The sequence below is a fragment of the Archocentrus centrarchus genome, chromosome 18 (assembly GCF_007364275.1).
Source record: "Archocentrus centrarchus isolate MPI-CPG fArcCen1 chromosome 18, fArcCen1, whole genome shotgun sequence".
Taxonomy (NCBI): domain Eukaryota; kingdom Metazoa; phylum Chordata; class Actinopteri; order Cichliformes; family Cichlidae; genus Archocentrus; species Archocentrus centrarchus.
Genome location: NC_044363.1, coordinates 4,125,689 through 4,144,769, shown reverse-complemented (window position 1 = coordinate 4,144,769; position 19,081 = coordinate 4,125,689). Strand labels below are relative to the sequence as shown.

General features: G+C 39.8%; 1 protein-coding gene across 1 annotated transcript; it reads right to left on the bottom strand.

Annotated features, from left to right (window-relative positions):
- Positions 1-710: 710 nt before the first annotated feature.
- LOC115796777 (NLR family CARD domain-containing protein 3-like) lies at positions 711-15,840 on the bottom strand. The gene is made up of 10 exons (XM_030753202.1): positions 15,795-15,840; positions 15,515-15,556; positions 14,191-14,313; positions 7,226-7,304; positions 6,064-6,292; positions 4,191-5,976; positions 3,901-4,074; positions 3,424-3,630; positions 1,945-1,991; positions 711-1,353 (listed from the first exon to the last, which is right to left on the bottom strand). The coding sequence occupies exons 2-10, from the start codon at positions 15,520-15,522 to the stop codon at positions 809-811; spliced, it is 3,198 nt and encodes a 1,065-aa protein (XP_030609062.1). The 5' UTR covers positions 15,523-15,556; positions 15,795-15,840; the 3' UTR covers positions 711-808.
- Between the last annotated feature and the right edge of the window lie 3,241 nt (positions 15,841-19,081).

The window sequence follows — 19,081 nt, the reverse complement described above, 5'->3', positions numbered from 1 at the left end:
ATCTGGCTTTAACTAAAACAGCATAAACTTTGTCCACCCATTTTTGTTACTGGATGCTGTCCCCAGACCATCAAACCACAACCTGAACCCTCAGAGAACCCTGAGCCTTCAGAGACTCCAGTGCCTATGGACTGTCAGGCTACATAAATCAGCAGTTCAGACTGGATTTAAAACAAGAACAAAAGTGAAGCATGAGGATCAAATGTGGGATTCCTCCATTTCTCTGCTGTAGAAATCCACAGTTTGGATCAGACTGTAGCTGAGAGGAGCTTTAATAACACTGATGCAAGTTCATCAAGTTTTGTATCAATTTGAAAGAGGAATCAAAGAAAAGCAGCAGCATGCAGATGAGCATAAACACATTCAACTATTCAACTTTTATTCAAGTTTTAAGCTGCTGTCAAAGCACTAGTTTGACATTCATTTGTAAAAATCTACAGTCACAGTTAAATGTCTGATTCATTTTTTACTGGTGCTTCTTTTTTTTTAAATCATTGTTGTAATTTTCTGACTTAGAAGAGTAAAGAAACATAGACAGCTGAAATGTTGTTCTATTTAAAGGATAAAAATGTATAAACAATTAAGTCATATACAATACAACTTTTTTCTAAAAATCTATCCATCAGTCTAAACATTGTTAAAATAGTTATGCTGCAAAAGAAATAGTGGTTGATGACAGTAATACAACAGAATACTGAGCAAAACCTAAACCTCTTTACATGTGTTTCTTTTTGTTAATATTAACTAGAGAACAGCAAAGTATTTTGATTTTACTTGGAGACTGTGACATTGAGCACATTCAGCAAATTCATTCTTCTGAGTCAGCACAGATACTGATGCTGGAGTCGGGTGGCTTCACTCTAAATCCAGCAAATACTGGATCAGTGAATGTGGTGTTGAAGGTGTGAAGATGGATCAGAGTGTTGGAGACACTGTAGAAGGAGAGAGTGCCGAGATCACAGTCCACATAAACTGCTACTTTGTGAGAGTCAGTTGAGGGCATGATGGGGATGGCTCTTGATAAATAATTGTGACTTCCAAAGTAACCAACACCATCACGGCAGTAGAGACTCCAAGACTGATAAGTTCTACCAAACCTGCCATCATCATCGTCTCCTTCTCGACTGATTCCTTCATAAGTTACTGCAATATGAACTTCTCCTTTCCACTCAACCTCCCAGTAACAGCGACCAGTCAGCCTGTTAGTAAATAACACCTGATGCCAGTGACCAAATCTGTGAGGATGATCAGAATATGACTGCTTCTCTTCCACGTACATCACCTTCTTGTTGTTGTCAGACAGTTTGAGGTTTCTGTGTGCTGTGTTTGGATCCAGAGTCAGATCACATAAATCTAATGAGGACAACAAGACAACACAAAACATGTGTCATAAACACTTTAAACTAAAATGATACAATAAGTAAACATAATTACTCAATATAACAGCAAATGAGGCCCACATGTTTTGTGTCTGTAAATAGTACAAGATGTTGTGTACTCAAATTCTTTGGTTTTTTAAAGCGATCAGACTCCCTCCTTCCCTCTCTCTGGTAAGTTAGTTTGGCATTTTTAATTTTGCAGCAAACTTTACAAACTAAATAAGAAAATGGTGCTGTTACAGCTAAGCATCTAGCTGTGCTAATCTTGCTGGCAAAACTGTTTCTGAACAGAAAATGGATCAAATTATTCCACTAGGTAATGAGATGCATGGTCCTCATGTTAGTTTATCAAGAACAAGATCCAGAACATCCAAAACTTAGTGATGTTTTATGGCTGCATAACCATCAAAAAAGGCTCTGTGGTTGTGGGCATTAATTTTTGCAACTTTTTATAGCAAAATTCCTGAGAAAGGACATTTGATAAATGTATGAAGTTTACTCATTTTTTTATAGAACACAGTAAGGCATGGTGCCGATGTAGCTACTTCATCACAAACACACTTACATTTCCGTAGACCTGGTCTCAACCACTGGGCCCCTTCAGGCTTCATTCTGAAATGAGCACATTGTGTTTTAGCATCAAACAGGAACCTTTATATAGTTTCAATAATCTTTGTCTTCAGAAACATGTTGGTGATTTTATTGTATTCAACACATGAAAAGGAAAACGCACACACACTGTTTCACTTCCAAGGTTTCACATTTCAGGGCATATAGAGAAAAAACATCTGGTCCTCACAAGGTTCTAATTTTATTTCACCATAAATTTATTTAACATGCCCTCAGACGAACACTGATGTTCTATTATCTGTTACACTGAGTAATTTTTTACATAACAGAAAACTAAACCCAAATATAGAAGCGCTGTATAAAACAACTATGTACACACTGTGATTCAGTAGCATTTCAAACCAGCTGTAGCAGCAATAACTTGAAAAGGAAATGATTAACCGAAGAGTCAGAAGAATCGCACGGAGGGTATACTTACTTGCTTTTTTTTAATGATTGTATCTGTTCTGCTTTGTTATGAGTAGGCCACATGAAGTAACAAATACTTGCTTCCTTTTGATTTGACAGTTGAGTCTATCAGCCAATATCATACTACAAAGCTGACAGTAGTGCTGTATTTATTCCTATAATTCCTATGCAAAAAGCTACAGAGAGACAGAGTGAGCCTGGGAAGGAAAGCTGACTCAAAGCATTGGAGAGGTATGACAATAAAACTGATAGGGAGGGGACAGTAAAGCAAAAGGGTTACTTGATGTGGACAGTATTTTTTTTTTATTTGTTTGGACATGAAAATAATTTGATCTTTTCTTGAAATTCATGAATAAAGTTCACTTGGCACCAGGACACACTGGATCACAGATCAATGATTAAGCTTTGTATCATCTGACTCAGAGCTTTATGTCTTAAATAGAGGAACTGAGCTGTCAGCTGATCACAACTTTGAGATGAGTTGGATCACGTGGGAGAAGTTACTGCACAGGTGAGCCAGAGCATATAGTGAGGGTATATACAGCTTCAGCAGCATTCACAGAGAGGCTGGGGACACTCAGTAGGACAAGTTCTACACTTTGATTGGTGAAATAACAGCATGGAGATGCAGCCAAAAGGTTGTTGATGGCTGTCACCTTCCTTCTGTATTGTTCACTCTACTAACAGCCATTTCATTTCCCTTTAACCCTCTGAGGTCAAAGTCATCATCTGTAATGACCTGAACCCTAACCCTAATTCTAACTCACAGCAATCAGAAGGGATGATTGAGTTTGCTTTTTTTTTTATTCATAAATGATCTCAGAACTGTGACTGATTATGAGTCACTGGTCCAAATAAGCCAACAGCCTGCTGTTCAACTGAGGTGATAAAGTATTTTACTGGCCAATGGTTAGGACATCCCTAGAAACAGGACCAGATCGCTGTTTGTTCTTCTTCACAATATGCAGGATAAAAATGCTTTTATCTCTATATTCTGTTTTCCAACCTGAGTTTTTCCAGTTTGACACAGTTTCCATCTGTGAGTCCATCTGTCTGCTCAGGTGGATCTTCCAGCAGAGCAGATAGCAGCCTCATTCCTGAGTCTCCTGGATGATTGTAACTCAGGTCCAGCTCTTTCAAATGGGAGGGGTTGCTGCTCAGAGCTGAGGCCAGAGACTCACAGCCTTTTTCTGTGATCAGACAGCCTGACAGCCTGAAAACACATGAAACCCACAGGCCACAATATTAGAATCTGAATATGATGGTGTGTTTGCAGCTAAATTAATTGATTCTGTTCCAAGTAAAGCTGTTAAAAAATAACTGGCTGCTCTGGAAAAAAATCAGGAAAAAACAAAACAAAAAAATGTGGGCGCTTCCCTGCTTTCCTACTCTTCTGTACTTCTTCATAGCTTAGAGTGTAACCAGCATCTTCTCATAACATAATCATTATTAACGTGAAATATCAAACAAACATTAAGCTGACCTGAGGGTTTCCAGTTTACAGTGTGGACTCTTAAGTCCAGCACAGAGCAGCTCCACTCCTGAGTCATTCAGGTTGTTGTTACTCATGTCCAGCTCTCTCAGTCTAGAAGACTGGGAACTGAGAACTGAGGACAGCGCTTCACAGCTTCTCTCTGTGAGGTTACAGCCACTCAACCTGGAAATATATGAATAAGAAAATAACAGAAATGTGCTCTAAATCAGGGACGTCTCCACACTCTGGGAAGAAGCACTTTAAACAAACTCTCACCAGGATCTAACTTAAACACTTACAGAGCTTTCTTGGAGGCTTTGATCACTGGCTGCAGTTTCAGTAGAGCCTCCTCTGAAGCTGAATATTTCTTCAGGTCAAACTCATCCAGACGATCTTCTGATGACAGTAAGCTGAAGACCAGAGCTGACCACTGAGCAGGCGAAAGATTGACTAGGTTTCCTGAGCTGAGGTGGTGTTGGATCTCCTTCACTATTGAGTCATTATTCAGTTCATTCAGACAGTGGAACAGACTGATGCTTTTCTCTGTAGTGAGATTCTCACTTATCTTATCTGTAATGTACTGGACTGCTTCCTGATTTGTCTCTGAGCTGCTTCCTGTCTGTGTCAGCAGACCTCGTAGGAGAGTCTGATTGGTCTGCAGTGAAAGGCCCAGGAGGAACCGGAGGAACAAGTCCAGGTGTCCATTTGGACTCTCTAAGGCCTTGTCCACAGCACTCTGGTAGAAGCGTCTCACTGAAGGCTCTTCAGTCGGCACTGATGCTGTTTGTTCTTCTTCCAGCAGGTTGACACCAGAGTTGGTGAATGTCAGATGGACATGAAGAGCAGCCAGAAACTCCTGAACACTCAGATGGATGAAGCAGAACACCTTCTCCTGGTAGAGCCCTCTCTCTTCTTTAAAGATCTGTGTGAACACTCCTGAGTACACTGAGGCCTCTCTGATATTGATGCCACACTCTGTCAGGTCTGATTCATAGAAGATCAGGTTGCCCTTCTGCAGCTGCTCAAAAGCCAGTTTCCCCAGAGCCTCAATCATCTTCTTGTTCTCTGGATTCCAGTGTGGATCTGACTCAGCTTCTCCATCATATTTTATGGTTTTCATTTTGGTCTGAACCACCAGGAAATGGATGTACATCTCAGTCAGGGTCTTGGGCAGTTTTTCTTCCTTTCTGGGTTTTGATACATTTTCCAGAACTGTAGCAGTGATCCAGCAGAAGACTGGGATGTGGCACATGATGTGGAGGCTTCGTGATCTCTTAATGTGGGAGATTATGTTGGTGGCCTTTTCCTCATCTCTGAATTTCTTCCTGAAGTACATCTCCTTCTGTGGGTCAGTGAACCCTCTGACCTCTGTTATCCTGTCTACACACTCAGCAGGGATCTGATTGGCTGCTGCAGGTCGTGTGGTTATCCAGATGTGAGCAGAAGGAAGCAACTTTCCCCTGATGAGGTTTATCACAAGCACATCCACTGATGTGGACTCTCTAACATCAGTCAGGATCTCAGTGCTGTGGAAGTCCAGAGGAAGTCGACACTCATCCAGACCATCAAAGATGAACACAACCTTGAGGCTGTCAAAGCTGTAGAGTCTTCCATCTTTAGTTTCAGTAAAGAAATGATGAACAAGTCCCACCAAACTGAACTTTTTATCCTTCAGCAGATTCAGCTCTCTGAAAGTGAATGGAAACATGAACTGGATGTCCTGGTTGGTTTTATCTTCAGCCCAGTCCAAAGTGAACTTCTGTGTTAGGAATGTTTTCCCGATGCCAGCGACTCCCTTTGTCAGCACTGTTCTGATTGGTTTATCTCTCCTCACTGTGGGATTAAAGATGTCTTCACATCTGACTGATGTTTCTGGTCTGCCTCGTTTTCTGGAAAATTCTTCTATCTGTCTGACCTCATGTTCATCATTGACTCCTTCAGTTCCTCCCTCTGTGATGTAGAGCTCTGTGTAGATCTGATTCAGAGCGACTGAGTTTCCTGGTTTGGTGATCCCCTCAAACACACACTGGAACTTCTTCTTCAGGTTAGATTTAAATTGATACTCAAAAACTGGATCTGGGTTTTCTGCAGGAAAACAGCAGAAATATGAATTTCATCATTTCAATAGAAAATATGACAGTTTAATTCTACATTTATTAAAATAAATCTTACTGTTTTGCAGACGGTCAGCCAGCTCATTCTGGTTCATTTTCCTCAGGAAGTTAACTGTGAGTTTCAGAAATGCTTCTTTACTGCTTTTCCTCTGCTTCTCTTCCTCACTGTCCAACTCCTCCTCATCCTCGCTCTGACACTCTGAGGATTCTGGGTAATCTGGATTCAGAAAACTCTTCATCTTCTGTAGCTCATTCCTCTCAAACATGAACATGTTCTCCTCCAGCCTCTGGAAAAGAACAAATGACGTAATCTTAATTCATGAAAAAAATCATATCTACACTGTACAAAGAATTTTACAGACATTTTTCTGCTTTCCATTAAAAGTAAACACTGTGATAAAAGACATACAAGTGGTGTTTTTAGATAAAAATCTAGCAAGAAAGGATTTTACATTCCAATAATCCTTTGTTTCAGAGCAAAGTTACAAAATGAGTTACTGACTATCTGAAACACACATTTCAGATATCTACAATTGAATTATGACTAGTCAGAAAGGTAATTCGAGTTATCTCATTTGTTATACTACTAGTCATAATTATAATTAAAGATATCGTAAATGACACCATAATTCAAGATATCTTAACTGTATTTTTAGTAGTTTTGTATTTAGTTTACTTATTTTCATGATTTCTTGTACTGGCTACTGGGCTCCTGCTGTTTTAGGAGAGCATTGGTGTATTTAGGCCTTTGGTCTTTATTTAAAATTAAATGGATGTAGGGTTATAAAAAATGCAATAAAATATAATTGAATATGTTTTTGTGGGATTAGAAAATATTGACTTATTTTCAAATACATTTTCTAATTTTACTTCAAAAAATCTGATCCTTTATAGGCCTATGTTATAGACTGATCGAAACAAAAAAAAATTTTTTTTAATATAATTGTGCTGTTATTTAAAAGACCAATCACCAAATTACATTTGTATGTATTTTATATTTTACAGATTTTGTTATGGATGGGGAAAATGTGATATTGCACATCTAAATTTACAAGAGAAGACTGATTTGAAAATAATTCAAGATTGAATCAAGTTTGGAATTTTGTCATTATTTTATGGCAACTACTGGACATTTGCCATCAGATGTTTTAGATTTTCTGACAATCTAAAATTGTAACATGAAGAAGATTATAAAGAGGTTTTCCTGTACAGGTACAAACCATAAATATTTGGTCCAGATCAGTTTGATGCTGCTGGTGATGCTGGAGATTCAAAACATCTGAGCTCTGCTGATCGACTCTGTGAAGACAGCAGGAAGAAACTGTAACCATTTTGCACATAAGCTAAAGATTTCTTCTGTGGTGATCATCCTACTGTACTGTGTCATTTTTAAAGGGAACATATTAGACTCATTTCTAACTTCATCTCTTTTTCTTCCTTTTTTTTTGAGTCTAAATCAGTGGTTACACAGTGTAGTGATTAACACATTTGCCTACCGAGTGATAAATCCCTAGTTTTTTCCCAGGATGAGACACAAACCCCTTTGGCGTTGTATCAGAAAAGAGCATCCTGTGTTTAAAATGAATAAAATTCTGTCAAAAAAAAAGCTAAAAAAAAAAAGCTACACTTGTGAATAAGGAGCCAGCTGAAAGTAGCTTTCACTCTAAAGCAGCTGTATATAATTTACAGTTCTAATGGATCCTTGCACTGCAGGAAAAGTGGGTTTTTCGACAGTTTCTTGTATGTAATACTGACGCGCGCCTTGAGCTTTAGGGCTCTCAGCAGGAGGCTTTGGCCAGAACAGTAAACTGTAGGGAAACTGCCGTGGACTCTCTGTGTCAGTGCTCTCTCAGCTCCCCCCTCTCCTCAGGTCTAGGGCAGGCTCTCATATGTAAAGGAGGTTTCTGTGAGTCATACAAATGCAAATCAAGTACTCACCACTGGTCACCAGTACTCACCAGAGGTCTACCCCTCCCAACAGTTGTAAGCAGCATATTTTTATTTTGAGATATATGTAATCAAATTTACATTATCAGCTTTTAAGCCTTTTTCCATTACAATGTGACTACACGTAAATTATTATACAGCGAAACATTAAAACTAAGACTAAACTCAGAAGAAGTCATTCTATTTTATAAATTACCGTATTTTCCAGAGTATAAGTCGCACTTTTTTTCATAGTTTGGCTGGGGGTGCGACCTATACTCCGGAGTGACGTATATGTGACATTTATAACACATGAACCAAAATACTCCAGCCACTTGACATCTCCGTGAACCGGAGCTTTAAGGCAGTCTTGCGTAACCTGTGGGCGCAGTGGATGATGGATGGAGAGCACAGCTTAACGGCAACTGGGAGAATGCGCCACCCAACTTTCCTGGAAGTCATTGGATGGATCAAGAAAACATGGGCTTCAGTGACAACCGAACCATCCTGTTGGGATTCAGAAAGGCTGGAATAATTGGAACTGCAGCTGACGACGAGTCTGACTAACGCGACACAGAAGAGGAAGCGGCGCTTCGTCTACGGAGTGTACGGAATTGTTTAGAAGTGACACCGAGGATGAAGAATTCAATGGATTGATGGTTTGGTTAACTTGTTAGTATGTTCTTTATGCTATGATTATCTGAATAACTTAATGTTACGTTAACATACCGAACACGTGTTCGTTGTGCGTCATGTAGCTGAATGTGCTACGTTAGCATAACGTAGGCGTAACCGTGTTCGTCCTGTTCTTTAATCCATTATTATTTTAAATTTCCGTTCAAGATGGAATTTGTGCTCTGAGTCTCGGATTCTATCAACCCCCCCCCCCCCCCAAAAAAAAGTGCGACTTATAGTCCAGTGCGACCTATATATGTTTTTTACTTCTTTATTATGCATTTTTTGGCTGGTGCCAAATATACTCCGGAGCGACGTATAGTCCGAAAAATACGGTAGTATTATCGAGTTGGAAATATACTTTTGGATGTTTTCAGCTTTTGTCCCTTTGTCCAATAAGGCTGTGAGCTTCTGTCTGTGAGCCTTTGTCATGGTGTTTTTTGTGAACCCTGAACTTTAGTGGACTGAGGGAGATAAACAAAGGCTATAACTTGATGTTGGTGACACTACAAGCATTATTTTCATTGAAAAGCATACTCAGTTTTCAGTCTAATTCACTGTAAAGTCTGTCACACCATCATCCTGTCCTGTGCAGTGGCTTCCCAGCTAGCATTGAACATTCAGACAACATCCCATGAACGCTGCCATAAACGTTCAGTGAATGTTCACATGCATTAATGACATTAAAGACTACCAAGGCAGATGGAATAAGAAAACATATAAACATATAAACTTTTATTTTGCTATACATGGATGTACATAAGAGATATCAGGAAAACCTTCATGAGAAAAATGTAAAAAAAAAAAAAAAAACAGACAGTGGATGTGTGTCTTCCAGCTCATAGGGGGTCATTTTGACTGTTGAGTTTTTTCTGTATTATTGTAGGGTCTTTACCCACAATACAAAGCGCCTTGAGGCGACTGTAGGTTGTGATTTGCTGCTATATAAATAAAATTGAATTGAATTGAATTGAAATGAATTGAATTCCGTGTGGCACCTTCCTCGCCTGTGATTGGACAATACAGATCACGTGCGGGATCACGCTGAAGGTCTCGCAAGACCAAAGGAAATCAGTGTGGTCGTTCTCTTCCGTTCAAACTGAATGGCGTTCTTTGTCTACGCTGCTTTCCTGGTACGACAGTGGAGATCGTCTATATTTTCAACACCCCAGAAGCTCCTCGTGAAAGCGGGCCTCTCTACCGGCCAGCTTCAACCAGCCCCGCTGCAGACGAGAAGACACTGCTGGCTGCAGTGAGTGGGTTATCTCCTGTTTTTTCGCAACTGAAAGACAAGATGGCGTCTATTGTGTAGAGACTCGATGCTCTGGACTCTAACAAAGAAAAGATGGCAGCACAATCCGAAAACTGCGGTAAGACTTGGTCGTTTCTAAAACAAAAATACTAAGAGTGGTGGAATGGTCACAGTAAGCTGACAGACGTATTGTGATTTGGTTTCTTATTTTTATTTGGTTTCATCTTGGAAGCAGTTCGCGGCCTGCACAACTCCGAATCCAATAAAAGCCGGTATGATCCTCTGCAGAGGTAAGAATCAGAAACAAAGCAGCAGTATTCAATGTGTGGAGGAGAGAAGAACTTAAAATGTTTTTACTCTTATTTATTTTCACCTTTATTTTCCACAGACTGTGTTCGCCTCACAATGCGGGTGTGAGTGTTCCTAATGCGTGGACAGTTATATAATTGTGTGTAAGTATCTATTGGTGTTTGTTTGTGTGTTTTTTGCCTGGATATGTTTATGTATACACTGTGTTTATGCTCTTTATTTACAATGTACAAAAATGTTTTCCAGCTTCTTGGAAAACCTACAGACGGTCCGCCACAGCTTCCACTACAGTCAGCCTCACGTTCAGGAAAAGGCGGCAGCCATTAAAAATCCTGCCCGGTGACGTGCAAGAAGGAAGCCGGTAAGGCGTGTTGGATTGTATTGTTGGTCTGCTGTATTTGTGTAGTTAGCTTGGAAATGCAGTTTTTTTTTTGGGAAATATTACTTATTGTTTTTTTTTAACTTTATATAAAATCTGGCTTCTTTTGAAAAACCCAAAATGTATATAAAAAGGTGATGCAGTGAAGGTGAAAATAATTAACACTGAATGTTTATAGTTGTAGCAGCTGTAACATTTTGGGACCTAAAGATAAAAAGTGTATAATCAGTTTAAAGGTGCCTCAAGGGTTAATGACCAAAATCACTGAAGAACTTTTAATCAATGTTAAATTTTTTCAAAGTACTTGTTCATTTGTCTTGCAGGAGTTGGTACTTTGTCACATAACCATTGTTTCTGATGACAAAAATGGGCTGATTAATTTTTTTTTTTTTGCCTTCAGGGTCTTATCTGCTATGTGTGCATTCAAAGTCAAGAGACTCAAACTTTCAGTGTAGTTTCCTGATTTTTCACAATATTTCATTTAGTTTCATAATGACTTAATGTGTGCTCTGTGTCAACAGCTGCTGGAGGCGAGGGCGAGTGACCTGGCAGTGAAGGAGGTTGCCTTCTGGGACGGTGTCACCACTGACCTCATGTTGGATGAGGAGGATGGCGTCTCAGAGGGCGTGTCGGGCTGGATTAAGACCCCCAAGCTTCCCCAGCCAGGAGCTCAGTGACCTCTGAGCCAAACTGCAAGACAGACTAGAAGCTCACCCCAAATACAACACTGTGCACCATAAGTGTTTGTATGCTGGACCGTGCTCTGAGAGAAAGCCACCACCACATGGCCCAGAAGTAGCAAAGCATTATATGTCATAATGTTTTTGTTTTCTTTATATATATATATATATGGATTATATGATGTGTGTATGTGCATATTGCTTTATAAATAAAAAAAAAAAAGAAATTCAAACTTGTGCCTCACAATTTGTTTCTCTTAATTGAATTCCCTTTAGTTGAGGTTATTAGCATGGCATGAATACAACATAACATACAAGGTATATCACAGAAATAATAATTTAAAATAATTTTTATTACTGGGTTATTATTTATTAGGGAGGGGCTTACCCAGGCCTGTCTTTATAAAGGCCAATGGGGGACAGATCTACCAACCAATCATATGTGAGTGCTGAATTGTGATGGCATTTTTTTCATCCAATGACAGAGTAGCCACGTGGGTCTGTTGCCGCTGCTTCGGCTTGCAGCTGCTTTTCATATGTAAAGTAGAGGCGTTAACGCCTCCAGCTGGCCGGCTCCCCCTGTACCTTTACCCCCTGCTGCTTCTGGTGGTACGTAAACGACCATATTCGTCTCAGGCGAACGAAAATGCGCTGCCCCGTATGCTGACGAAAGCTGCCGTTTACTAGCGGCGCCCGCGTCAGTATACGGGGACGAATATGCTTCTTTTCGTGCAGTGTTGTTTGTCTTTTACTGGTCCTTGGTGCAGCTGCTCCATTCATCCTCCTTCTGACCAACAGGCCAGTGAAGAAAAGGTGAAGGAGCACAGGTAGTGAAGGAGGACAAGTTTAAATACCTGGGATCGGCCATCCAAAGCAACAGACAGTGCACAACAGAAGTGAAAAAGAGTGCAGGCAGGGTGGAATAGATAGAGACGAGTGTTGAGGTGATGTGTAACAGAACGAGGGCAGCAGGAGTGAAAAGAAAAGTTTACAAGCTGATTTTGAGACCTGCTGTGATGTCAGTGGCGCAGACAAAAGTTGGAGTTGGAGCTTCTGTGTTGAAGAGTTGAAGATGTTTAGATTCTTACTGGAAATGACTGGAGTGGAGAAGATTAGAAAATCATGGATGCAGTGAAAGAGGACATGCAGAGGGTTGGTGTGAGAGGAGGATGGTGGGATGGATGAATAAAGGATGATCCACTCTGTTGAGCCATAAAGAGAGCAGCCGAAAGAAGAAGAAGAAGAAGATTTTACTATGTAGTACCAACAAAAAAGTGTCTGTACTGTAGTGGGTTATGTGTTTCTCCATTATCTCTTTAACAAGTTTTGAATGCTGTCACATTGTAGAGAATACTGCCTAATAAAGACAAGAGATTATGTCATCATAATCTTGACAGACATTAGTTGGCCAGTTGAAATGAGGTTCTGGTGGAGTCAGTGCTGCCCTTTGTTACATTAGCAAAGAAATCCAAATGTAGCTGATGGTATGATGTTACAGGAACTGTGGGTTTTGCTGACATGCTTGTCAGTCAGTGCTCTGGGACAGATACCCGGTGCTGTTCTTGTTTTCTTCTTATACTGAAGCTGTTTTTAGCTGCTTTTCAGCAACTTCTGTCATAGTCCTAAGCTGGGTAGTTCAGTTTTCATTGAGTTCTTCGTTATGTTACCAGTTTGTTTTCGGTTTTGTTTATTCATTTTAGGATCCTGTCTTGTTGGTTATAGATTACATTTTGATATCATGGTTCCCTTTTTTCCTGTCTCTCCTGTCTCTGTGCTCCAGTGTCTGTTCGTCTCTCTGTGTCTATTCTTTGCTTTGTGTGTTTTGCTGTTCAGTTCAGTTTATTCCCGGTGTTGTAGGTGTCTGTTTAATCCTATATTTAGATTCCCGCTGTGTCAGGTTTCCATGTGTTAAGTCTGCGTTGTGTTCTGTTGCTCCCCTCCTGTTTTATTTTGACATGCCTTTGTCCTGTGTGTTTGTGTTTAGTTTTGCTTCCCCTTGTCTTCCATCCATAGCACATCCTGTTAAGGGTCGCGGGGGGGCTGGAGCCTATCCCAGCTGTCATAGGGCGAGAGGCAGGGTACACCCTGAACAGGTCGCCAGCCTGTTGCAGGGCCAACACGGAGTGACAGACAACCTTTCACACTCACATTCACAAACTCAGTCACATCTATGGGCAATTTAGATTAGCCAATTAACCTAACCCCAGTAAGTGCATGTCTTTGGAATGTGGGAGGAAACCGGAGTACCCGGAGGAAACCCACGCAAGCACGGGGAGAACATGCAAACTCCACACAGAGAGAGGGAGAGGCCTGGGCCAAGGTGGAATCGAACCCAGGCCTTCCAGATGGTATTCTAACTGTGAGGCAGCAGTGCTAACCACTGCGCCACCGTGCTGCCCCTTCCCCTTGTCTTGTTTGTGTAATTACTTTCAGCTTTGCCACCCCACACACACACACACACACACACACACATACCTGTTGCCTTTTCCCTGATTACCTAGTGTGTGTATTTAAGTCTTCAGTCTCTGTTGTCGTCAATGTATCCTGGCTGTGTGTGTGTTGCCTTGCCTGTTGGTTTTTGTATTTAGTTCTGACACTCGTTCAGCCCTGTTTATTATTTCCTGTCATTTAACAATAAACAATCCTTCGATTCAGTTTGCCTGCTGAGTTCTACATCTTGGGGTCCAACCTCGTCTGCCACACAGCAACACCATGACAACTTCACTCAGATAGCAAAGCAAAACCGACTGTTCAACTGCACCATCAGTGTCAGATTGAAGCTCTTAATTACTTCTAATCATTCTGCTACTGACTGCACTTTTATTGGTTACTGAGTATCAATGTGAAACCTCAATGCAGGTAATGCATGGGCTGATATGACAGACTTTTTAACAAGCAGCCAGATCAGTCTTATTTATGGACAGTTGTACTGTTCAGCTGTGAGATCATTTTAAAATATCTTACTTGTCAGCAGCAGAACTTTTTGATCCTTTAAAGTTGATCTCCACACTTTTTGACCAATCACTCCTCAAAGACACACAGCTGGCTCCAGGTTCAGGTTCAGGGGAGTCTGGTCCCTCACTGATCCTGGTAGACAAAGAGACCATAATGGACAGGAATGAACTTTTTAGTCTTCAGCTGTGACAAACTAAAAGTTAGTCACAAGAATAACAATACTGCAAGTCTATGAAGGCTGAAGCTCTTGTGGTTTCTTGATCTTGATTACTGATGGAAACACCACAACAGACCAACAGAACTACGTGTTAGTGCCTGCACACAGTGAAATATCTGAAAGCAAAAGCAGAAGTGAACTGAAGAACAGAACAAAGAGAGAAACTTTCTTTGTTCCGTTAAAAAACTGACTTTGGCAGACAGCCAGTCATGGCAATGTTTGCATGACAGCATCATTACAGAGTCCTGCACACAGAGATAAAGCTGGTTGAAGAGAGACATACAAATTCAAAGAAGAGGACAAAGCAGCACCATATTTACTCTGATCTTTTACTGTGTTTGTGTCTCCAGCTCCTTTATGTTAGTGTGTAGCTGATGCACTGAGATCTAGTGTGCTTGAAAAGTCTACTCTTCTCTTTTGTTCCCCCCATGTCAATAACTGGATTCCAATTTTGTGATATAATGAGGTATGGAGCCTTTTTTCCATCAGGAAGGGCATCTGGTATTGATTTCACCACCTTCTAAAAATGTCCAGGTTATTCCGAACAGGATCGTGAACAGGATCAGATGTTGGAATGAGTGAATGAAGTCAGACTGTAGATTTTCCTTCTTCTAGCTGTACTGACTGACCTTTGACCTCATGTGTTGATGACTCTTCACCTCTGTCTCCTCTCACAGGGAGAAGATGATCTGCAGGATCCTGCTGCTCCTCATCCTCACCTCATGTGTCTCTGATTTCTGATGTCCCTTTTCCAAATATAGAATATTTTTTAAATATAGAATCCCTGTCTGCTAAGTTGATGAGTTTGATGATTTTCTTCTCTCTTTTTTTTCCTTTCACTTTGATGAGCTGGTCATTTATCACATTGGCTGAATGTTTTAACCTGTTATATTCATCTCCATGAGTCACACATGGACTCATGGACATTATTTGGTCATTACAGAGAGCTGGGTTCCGTTATTAAATATTTGTATTAAGTGCAGTGCAATAAAGTGGTTTAGAGTGTGCAACCAATGCAGGGTTGACATCAGTGATGAACAGAGAGAACAGAGGTGTTGTAGAGTTATTGAGTGTCTTTGTGTGAGCAAAGTTAATGTGAGCTTTTGAGTGTGATACCTTTCCATGTTGGTCCAAACCTGCAGTCACCTGATGAGAAACCTGAGAATCAAACACAGATTATAATTTGGTTTTCTTTCTGTTTATTGGGATCTTTGATTGCTGTGAAGGCAGTGACCTGTTTAATATTCTAGTGTTATATTTTCCTTAAAGCGTTCATTATTTGTCAGCTTGTGTCTGAACATCAACAAACCAGCAAACAGTCAGTTTGTTTGTGATGAAGTGAAACATGAGAGACTATTTTATCATCAGCGTGAAATCACATCAAAGCTTCACTTACTCGACTTCCTCCTGATCGCCGTCACTCTGCAGCTCTGTGCTGTCTGCAGCAGGTGACGCTGTTTCTGCCCTTTTTCTATTTCTGTCCCTTCATCAGTTTGAGCTTGAAGAGTGTGAGTCTGTATTTAGGTGAAAATAACACAAAGACACTTTTCAGTGTTTAAAACTAAAACATGATGAACATGAAGTCTCTGCTCGTTCTGAACTGCCCACAACATGTTTCAGTGAAGTTTGTCTCTGTGAAAAGAAGCTGGACGTTTCCTTCAAATCAAATGAAACTTCTGTCACGGCTGGTGCAGGCAAGGCAGGGAGGACCTCAGTGCAGGACACGGCGAGAGCAGATTTTGTGCGTAGATTTTATTGTTAATACTTTTACACAAAGAACTCAAAACATCAAAGTTGAAAACTCAAAATTTGAAAACAAAACACACAGCAAATATCAACCTAGACATAAAACTGACGATGACACAAACAAAGAACAAAACAACACTGAGACTTAAATATACAGAGTGGAAACAGCGGGGCAAAACAAGTGAAATGAATGAACTTAATACAGGAAACAAAACTGAACACAACACACACGGCGCACGAGATCACCAAAATGAGACAGGAAGTGACCAACATAACACACAGACCTAACACAGAAAACTTGACAAAGGGGATCAGACAATCACAAAGGAACAAAAAGGGAAACTAAACAGAACACCCAAGCAATAAACTGAGAAAACTAAACTATTAGAAACACTAAAAGGCACAACCCAAGAAAAACAAAACACAGCTATACAAAAGAAACACAACACTGGGCCACCGGCCCAGGACCATAACAACTTGTTGCTCTAAAACTGAGTGGACATGCAGATTTCAGGATGTTGAAAACACAGAGCAGAATTCACAGCTTGTAACTTCTGTGTTGTTGTTTTTAGGTTAATAACACAGAAACTGGTTCAGCTCAGGTTGATCCCCATCAGGTCTGTTTCTGATCTATAAATCCATTAATATCCACCATTTCTTCTGATCATAGCTGTGTGCTTCATAGACTCATAAATTTAGACTCATACATAAACAAACTGCATACCTGTGCTGTTTGTTAAAGATGTTTTAGGTGTTTTAAAGTAAAACAAATGTGACCAATGTGCTGATATAAATAAAACAACTAAAGACTAAAAAAACTACATGTAAAGTTCATTCTTGTTATTCTGTGTGCACATCATAACTCAGATAACACATCATAACTTCTTTGATCTCATCATCATGCTAACATTAATAATCAGCCTCTACTTCAACCATTTCAGCTTTTCTTTCCAATCTTTAACTCTCCAAAGAGGAACTTCCTCACCAACTGTTTGTAACCACTGCAGGATTCACAGGAACGTCTTCATCAATAAATTAATGAAGAATTATTTTTAACAAACAAAATGAGAAATAATTTCCATCTGCACATTCAATAATAACAGAAATGTTTCTGTAATGAAAATAATTTAAAGCTCACCAACTGTCCAACATGAATCTGCTTCACTCTGAACTTCACTTCCCTCTTTTGCTCCTAGATAAAGAGGATTTGAATACAGGTGAGGAGAGCTGCAAACACTTCTGACTCGGACTGACACGCCTGCACTGTTGACGTGGTTAAAACAAATTTTGTTGAATTTCATGCCCCTGGTTATTGAATTTCCTCTGTGAGCTTAAATAACCCAGTTACATAAATAGTGTTTGACATTTGAATCCATCTCTAATAACAGTTGTTTTATGAAATGTAGGACTCTGCAAAGCTTTGAATATCCTGTCTTGTTTTCAGACCAGATCAGACTCAAACATCTGAATCAGGAAGATGAAAAATTACAGATCATCAACCAGAGGCTGGAGTTTAAAGGTTATACAAAGCATTTCCATAGCAACATGCAAATATGACCACAGGATCATGTTTCCAAAGACAAAAGACTGAATTCATGGTCTCACCTTGAGTCCTCAGCAGAGACAAAGCTGAACACAGTCTATGATCTGCCTGCAGTGGGAGACCCTCAGCCTTCTCAGTCCAGGCAGAGGAACTCAGGGTCCCACTACAGAGGAGAACACCATCCCTTATAATAAACTGCTTTGGTCTGAGCTTCACTTCATAATATGTACTAACTCAAATATTTAACCAAGTTCACCAGGTAACAAGCTGGACAATAATCCACATCACAGCAGGAACTGAGACACAAAATTACAGTGAAATAAAAAAAAGATAAAATATAAACTCCTGCTGTGTCCTCTTCTTCCAGTTGCTGCCTGTTTGTTCTCTTCCTCAAGTTTCATTTCATCCTGAAAAAAAAGTGTGGCTTCAGTCTTTAAACACACCTGTAACACCTGGCTTCATATCAAAGATATGGTGAGGCTGCATCAGCCATCTGTTTCCTTTGTTTCTCCTGTTCAGGGAGTTTGTGGTGTTTCGGTCAGTGATGTTTGAAGGCAGCAGGAAAATGTTTCTCATCACTTCTTTAGTTATTTATTATCAGGGACCTTTGTTTGTTTGAAGCTGGAAACAGGAAATATGATTCTCTGTAACTCTGCAGCCAACATGAGGTCACGTTCATTTATCAGCACACTTAAAATAAATGATTTTTAGTCAAATTAATTTTTATTTAAAAGAGATAAATTCACTCTGAAAATATCAGAATCAATTCTGAATTCAGTCACCATAGAAAACTAAGTTGAAGCACAAGTTTATAATTGGATGCTTTTTTTTGTTTGTTTTTTTACAGAAGATATAATTAAAATCCATAAAGAGAGCACAGTGAAATCTGTAGATCAAAGACTGGAATCAGTGTTTCAGGTAAAGATGAAATGAATAAAGAAAAGTTGATTAAAAAGTCATTTGTAAATGCTGCCAGGTTTGAATCATTTTCATGATCTGAGTAGATAATTTAGACAATTAATATTGATTCATCAAACATTCAAACTTCACACTGAATCACCTGGATTATTCAAGAGTCATGTGTGAACTATTGAGCAGATACAAAGATAAATGTGAACAACCAAACTTCATGTGAGTGTTTGTGAGTTTTTGATTAAATAGAATCAGTTATACTGTAACTTAAAGCATTACTGATGGAAACACCACAACAAACCACCAGAACTACGTGTTAGTGGAAAATCTGAAAGCAGAAGTGAACTGAACGGAACAAAGAGAGAAACTGGCTGATAACAACACCTGGCTTTAGCAGACAGACAGTCCTGACAGTGTTTGCACATGAAACATGATACGCTACAGCTGGTTAAATGGAACAAAGAGGTAGACATTCAAAGAGG

Excerpts from the sequence above, each read along its gene's own strand:
- LOC115796777 (XM_030753202.1), bottom strand. Across the intron at positions 7,305-14,190 it reads AAAAGTTCTGCTGCTGACAA|AGTCGATCAGCAGAGCTCAG; the intron begins GTAAGATATTTT and ends CTGTCTTCACAG. Across the intron at positions 1,354-1,944 it reads GAGACCAGGTCTACGGAAAT|ATTTATGTGATCTGACTCTG; the intron begins GTAAGTGTGTTT and ends TGTCCTCATTAG.